This window comes from Lipotes vexillifer, unplaced genomic scaffold, assembly GCF_000442215.2.
Source record: "Lipotes vexillifer unplaced genomic scaffold, Lipotes_vexillifer_v1.1 scaffold942, whole genome shotgun sequence".
Lineage (NCBI taxonomy): Eukaryota > Metazoa > Chordata > Mammalia > Artiodactyla > Lipotidae > Lipotes > Lipotes vexillifer.
In genome coordinates this window covers 474,298-480,926 of record NW_006798282.1, presented here as the reverse complement: position 1 = coordinate 480,926, position 6,629 = coordinate 474,298, and the positions used below count along the sequence as shown (strand labels likewise).

General features: G+C 46.1%; 1 protein-coding gene across 4 annotated transcripts in view; it reads left to right on the top strand.

Annotated features, from left to right (window-relative positions):
* The window catches only part of LTF (lactotransferrin), a 29,479-nt gene that overhangs the window by 4,395 nt on the left and 18,455 nt on the right, over window positions 1–6,629 (top strand). For 2 of the 4 annotated variants that reach the window (XM_007470250.1, XM_007470251.1), the window contains 4 exons: window positions 1,172–1,287; window positions 1,582–1,762; window positions 2,103–2,250; window positions 3,199–3,254. In XM_007470250.1, the coding sequence (XP_007470312.1) occupies window positions 1,705–1,762; window positions 2,103–2,250; window positions 3,199–3,254 (262 nt within the window). In that variant the 5' untranslated portion in view covers window positions 1,172–1,287; window positions 1,582–1,704. Of the gene's footprint in view, window positions 1–1,171; window positions 1,288–1,579; window positions 1,763–2,102; window positions 2,251–3,198; window positions 3,255–6,629 lie in introns of all 4 variants that reach the window. The other 2 variants (XM_007470248.1, XM_007470249.1) reach the window with 1 other exon arrangement.

Below are 6,629 nucleotides of genomic sequence, written 5' to 3'. Positions count from 1 at the left end.
TAGGGAAACTGGGATTGCCACAGAAATTGTGAATAAGCCAAAAATTTGAAAGCACCAGAGTGAATACGCAGCAGCTCTGACAAGTGACTGCCATTTACACTCTATAAAGAACTAAGTCAATTGGTAAGAAACGTAGGATCATGTAAGAAAAACAGCATGAGGAGATGGAGTTCATAATGAATAAAAATACTTATGAAAATGTTCCCCTTAATAATCAAGAGAAATACAAATCTAAGCAATTTGTTAGCACTTGCATTTCCTAAATAATAACCCTCCATAAAATGAAACCCTGGCCCACTGGTGAGTCTATAGTGAAATTGATCCTCATAGTGAGTGGCATTCCAAGTTAGAAACGAATCAGCTGGAAAGCAGAATGGCAGTGACAGCCAAGGCCTTGAAGATAAAATGCCTATTGTCTGGGTGATCCCACCCTCAGGTGCCTATCCAAAGGCAACAGGTCATCAGAAGGAAAAACAAGCTATGAGGACAAAGCTGTCCATAAAAGTACAGTTTTAACAGCAAAGAGTTAGAAGGAACCCAAGTGGTGAACATTGGAGGGAATTTTTACAATTTAGCTTAATAAATTATGGAACAGCCACATTTATAATGAAATATCATGAAGTCAGTAAAATCAATAAAGGCACTACAGAGGTAAGAAAATGTAGTCAGTTTTAGATGAATAAAACAGTCTGCAAAACATTATCTATACCAGGTTGCAAATACGAGAAATAGGTAAGCATATGAGGGGGGTAATACGCCAAAGAGAATGAACATAGTTTATTATTATGATAAGTTTAAGATATATTAAGAGTTAAAATTTCTATTCAATAAACAAGAACTTAGAAGAAATGTAGAGCAAAAACAGGGGAGAAAGCATCTAGAACAACTTTTAATATAAATGACCGCGAAGGTTGCAATCCGCGGAGAGATCTAAGCCATGTGAAAAAGCGGCCACCCACCAGCCTCAGGAGTTAAAGCACTTCCGCTGGGGCTCGTTACCCAAAAAGAGGGGCCTTGGGCTTGTGCCACCTCTCATGGCACCTGCGAGGACATGACTGAAAGCTGACCCTTTGGCAGATCCTTCCAGCCACGGAGCCTTCCGACCTTCTGAAGTTCACTTGCGTGGCTTAGGGTGGGTTTTCTCCTAAGCCGGTCTGGTCTCTGCTTTCAGGCAAAAAAGGCAGACGCTGTGACCCTGGATGGTGGTTTGGTGTTTGCGGCAGGCCGGGACCCCTACAAACTGCGGCCGGTAGCAGCAGAGGTCTACGGGACGGAAAAGCGTGAGCTGCCCCTGGGGACCCAGAAGTTGGGGTGGCCTGGACCCTGGGCTCTGTGGAGTCAGAGTGGATGAGCCACAGAGGTGGTGTCTCGGGCGGCATCACACTTACAGGGAACGGAGTCCCGGGGCTCTTTGGGCCGGTCACTGACCCACCGGGGAAACAGAGCAGGCTCTGGGCTGCGGTGACCAGGTGAAATGGCAGCACACATTCCCCTTCCCACTGGGGGCTTGGTCAGCGTGGGCTGTTTCTCTCCCTCCGGTCCAAGTTAAGAGCTCTCGATTCTTTCTGCTCTTTTGCAGAGCCCCAAACCCAGTATTATGCCGTGGCTGTAGCCAAGAAGAGCAGCAACTTTCAGCTGAACCAGCTACAAGGCCGGAAGTCCTGCCACACAGGCTTTGGCAGGTCCGCCGGGTGGAACATACCTATGGGGACACTTCGCCCATTCTTGAACTGGACAGGGCCACCTGAGCCCATCCAGAAAGGTAAGATGGCTGGGGGAGGAGTGTTGGGGGTGATCTCAGGCTGGGGTCTCTACTCCAGTGGCACATACACAAGCCACTTCGGGATGGCCCAGGTGGATATGTGGGATGACTCCAAGGCAGGGGTGAAGTCAACTGATGTGAAACCTGCAGGGGCAGGGTCTACCTGCATCAGCAGCCCTGTGAGGTGGCAGCTGAGTCTGTTCTCAGCCAAAGTACATCTCTCTGAGCTGCTGGCTTTGCAAAGGCTGACAGGCAGGGGTGGAGGGAGCGCACACTGGGGGCTGCCGCTGGCTGTGGCCCGGTGGGCTCACACTCTGGTTCATTTCTCTCTGTTCAACAGCTGTGGCCCAATTCTTCTCTGCCAGCTGTGTTCCCTGCGTGGATGGAAAAGAGTACCCCAACCTCTGTCAACTGTGCACAGGGACAGGGGGAAGTAAATGTGCCTGCTCCTCCCAGGAGCCATATTTTGGCTATTCTGGCGCCTTCAAGTGAGTGAGACTGCCGTCTTCTCCCCAGTGGCCCACATGTCCTCCGGCTATAGGAAGCGCTTGCATCTCTGGTCCCAGATAGAGCTCAGTCAGCTAGTGGGGACCATCGAGGAGGTCCAGTCCTACTGCTGTGCAGACAGAGAAACTGAGTCCGAAGAGGGTGCCCAGTGCACCTTCCCAGTGCACTTTCCCCTCTAGCCCCCCAGGCCCGCCATGTGCCCTCTTACCTCTGCACCAGCCCCATGAGCAGCCAACTGGCCAGTGGCCCCTTCTGTCCCCACCAGAGAACCCTGAATCGGGCTTTGTCCCTCTGTCGTCCTGGGTTCCTCCGGCTGACTCTGTCCCCTCCATAACCACAGAGGGACTGAAGGAGTCTTGTCATGAGAAGACCAGTCCCAGGCTCCTGGCCAGGCAGGGTAGCCTGGCCTGTCCCGGAGCCAGGAGGCGGTGGACTCCTCCTGACTGACTGGCCCCAGCCCCTCTCTGCAAACCCCCCACCCAACTGATGCTGCCCCTGTTCCCCCACCTGCCTCTCGGACTCAGGCACTTTGCGCAGGGAGGCCTCCTTGCTTCTCTGCTGGCCAGGGCACATCTGCCACTTAGTCCTGGGAGAAAAAAGCTACATGGCCAAGGACATTACTTTTACCCTCTGGTGTAGAGGCTTCGAAACTGTTTTACATAGAAGGACAAAGTTTGGCCCTCTCAGCCCTTAAAGCAGAAAGCAGGGGTCTCCGGCCAGCACCTGAGCCCTTCTTCCTCAGAATTCACCCGGAGGTGACCCCTGAAGCCTTCCCAGTGGGGATGCCCCAAAGCCTGAGAGCCCTGCCCTCCACAGATCAGGACCCCACAGAAGACAAGCCGCAGGACCCTGTTCCACAGGGAGGCACGAGGAAGAAGTCGGGGAGGGCCGCTCTGTGCTGAGCCTTCTGGTGCTTTCTCGTCCCACAGGTGTCTGCAGGACGGGGCTGGAGATGTGGCTTTCGTGAAAGATAGTACAGTGTTTGGTAAGAGAGGAAGAGCCACGGGTACTGCCTCCTTTCCTTTTCTTTCCTTATTTTATTTCATTTCATTTTATTGTAATTCCAAGTAGTGAGCTAATTTGACTCCTCACTTCTTGGCCCACGATCATCAAGGTTCCCTACAGAGCATAGCTCTTATTTTATGTTATTTCATATTTTAAACGATCAGTTTTCTTCACATCTCCCATGCCCGCTGTCTTTCTCTTCCCCCTCAAAGACGCCCATGCCAACGTATTTGACACGTGTCCTCCGAGATATATAGGTGGTCTTGCAAAATGTGTAGTGCTGGTTTGTGTTTCTGGATTCTAAGGTCACAGAAGCTTTACTGATCATTATCGATCACGATGTGATCAAGGTTTTCCACTCAGCATTTTGTTTTGGAGATTTATCCGTGTTGTTGTACTTGTCTGGTTCAGTGGTTCTAATAGATGAGATTCTGGCTCTTAAAAACTCCTTTTATTCTGAGTTTCTCTTTACTAATTTTGGGTAGCATAAGGCGAAATATATAAAAAGACACCATATCTGTGACTTTCTCTAAACAGTACAATTCTTTTGACTTCAACAGGAAGGCACATCCCTTTTTTTTTTTTTTTTGGCTGCATTGGGTCTTCGTTGCTGCGTGCGGGCGTTCTCTAGTTGCAGCAAGCGGGAGCTACTCTTCGTTGAGGTGCCTGGGCTTTTCATTGTAGTGGCTTCTCTTGTTGTGGAGCACGGGCTCTACACGCGTGGGCTTCAGTAGTTGCAGTGTGTGGGCTGAGTAGTTGTGGCTCGCGGGCTCTAGAGCGCAGGCTCAGTAGTTGTTGCAACTAAGAGCACGGGCTTAGTTGCTCCGCAGCATATGGGATCTTCCCGGACCAGGGATCAAACCCGTGTCCCCTGCACTGGCAAGCGGGTTCTTACCCACTGCGCCACCAGGGAAGTCAACACACATCACATTTTATTATCTATGGTTGTAAAGCAATAGATATGTCATTGTTGGTTTATTTTGCATTTCTCTGACATCTAGTGAGTTTGATCATCCCAATATATTTGCTAGTAGTTTGGACTTCCCTTTCTTCTTTTATGATCTTTGACTGTTTTCCTCTTGATTTTCATGTCTGTTTCTTCATGATTTTGATTCAAGGCTAGGCATTCCTTCTCTCTAGATATCCAGCCATTGTTGGTTCTAGACTTTAGGAACGTCTTTTCTCAGCCAAAAAATCTGTCAGTAGCATCTTTGTTGAACAGAAGCCCTTGATATTGATTAGGTCAAATTGGTCACTTTTGCCCTGCTGGTTTGTGTTTTGGGGACTTTTAAAGATGCCCTCTTCCCTCCAGATCATAAATATTTTCTACAGTAAGATTTATAGACTCCCATCCCTAACACACACTTGTTTGTTCATACGTACTCTACCGAGGAAATCAGGTATGGATTTAGCTTCAGCATTTCCTCCCTTTAGAGTGAGATCATTTTCCTTACAGTAACGACTGTAAAAAATTCCACCCTCTTCCTACTGATACGTGGAGCCTCCTATACATCAAGCTTGTTTATAATCATGGATCAGTTTCTGAGCTATTTTGTTTCATTGGTCTATTTGTATTTTTCTGCTTTTATTACTCTGGCTTGTAATGGTTCTTAATGGCTTGTGGGGGTCTGGGGAGAGAGAGAGTGCACGTAAGCACCTTCCCCCAACATTTTGCTATTTATTTTCTAACTAAAATTTTAGAATTATTTTGTTGAATTTCTAAAAACATCATACTTTAAGTAGAATTGTATTGAATTTAAATTGATTCATGAAAAATTGACATATTTATGTCAAACTGTCCAATCCCTGATCATGATAAATCTCTCCCTTTTGATCACACCTCTTTTTATGTCCCTTAATAGAACTTACAGAACTTAACATTTTTCTCTTGGTCTCCTGCATTGTTTGTTTTTGTTTTATTTTGGCTGCGCAGCATGGCTTGCAGGATCTCAGTTCTCCAACCAGGGATTGAACCCAGGCCACGGGCAGTGAAAGCACCGCATCCTAACCCCTAGGCCCCCAGGGAACTCCTTCCTGCATTGTTTAATGAGGCTAATTACCAGCTATTTAATGGTTTTAGTTGCTATTATAGTATCATATTCTGCATTAGTTTCTGTTTTATTATTGCTAAGGAGAGTAACACTTGATTTTTGTAGTGTTGCCTTGCTGGACTCTCTTGTTAGTTTTATTAGTTTTTTCTTGGTTTCGTTGGCTTTTCTATGTAGGTGAGTACCTCATCTAGAGTTTGTCTTTTTCCCAGTGTTTATATGTCTTATTTCTTTAGTAAATTGTGAAGTCCAGGTCGTCTGATATTGTGTTGGCAACATGACAGCTGACATCTTTGCCTTGTTCCTGATTTTGAAGTGACTGTTTCAGTTTTCTTCTTTTAGTATGATTTTGCTGTAGATATTTTGATAAGTGGCATTTATCAAGTTTAATACCTTTGCCAAGTTCTCTGTGTTACTAGTTTTCCAAAACTAAAAAAAAAAAAAAAAAAAAAGCACATATAGATGTTGAACATATAAATGCTCTTTCTGCACCTATTAGGATTAAGATGATCTCATGGTTTTCCTTTAACCCATTCTTGTCATGAATTACTTTAGCTTCTTTGACATTCAGCCATTCTTTTGTGAATGGAATAAACTGATAAACCTTAATCCTGATCTATTAGTTTTTAAAAAGTCTGTTATATTGAGTTCGTGAATTATTTTAGATTTTTGTGTTTATGTTCATAAGTAAAATAGGTCTGTAATTATTCCCTCCCGTACTTCTTTCTCTGATTTTGAGATCAAGATTATACTAAGCTCATAAAACAACTTGGGTCAGTTTCCGTCACTTTATGTATTCTGAAGCAGTTTACATGTGATATAGATTAACAGTTCCAAACTGGGATGAACTCACTCATAAAAATAATCTTTTCTTTTGATACACCCAAGTGTTGAGAAGTGGCTCAACTGTATTTCTTGCTTTAAAATTTTTCTTGCTTTTATTCTTGCTAGAGATATGGGTGAGGCAGCAGCCCCTGGCTGGCCCCCTGGGCTTGTCTCCGTCATGTGACCCTTTTCTAGGTGGAGTTGCCGTGGAAACAGATGGGTCTGGTTCAGCCGCCTTGGCTTGCCAGGCAGGAGTTGCAGCAACCCCTGGGCCTGTATGATCCAATCAGAGGAACATGGGCTTGCCCATAAGGCTTTCTGGGCACTGTCTTTACCTTTCTGGATATTCTGGATCAATCCACTGCCTTTCTGACCCCCAGTTTTGTCAACTGTGTAAGATGTCTCCTCCAGCTCAAATTCTGTGGGCGAAGGGGGACTACAGCTCATGGCTACTGTCTGGGGTTGCCTCATCTGGGCTCCCC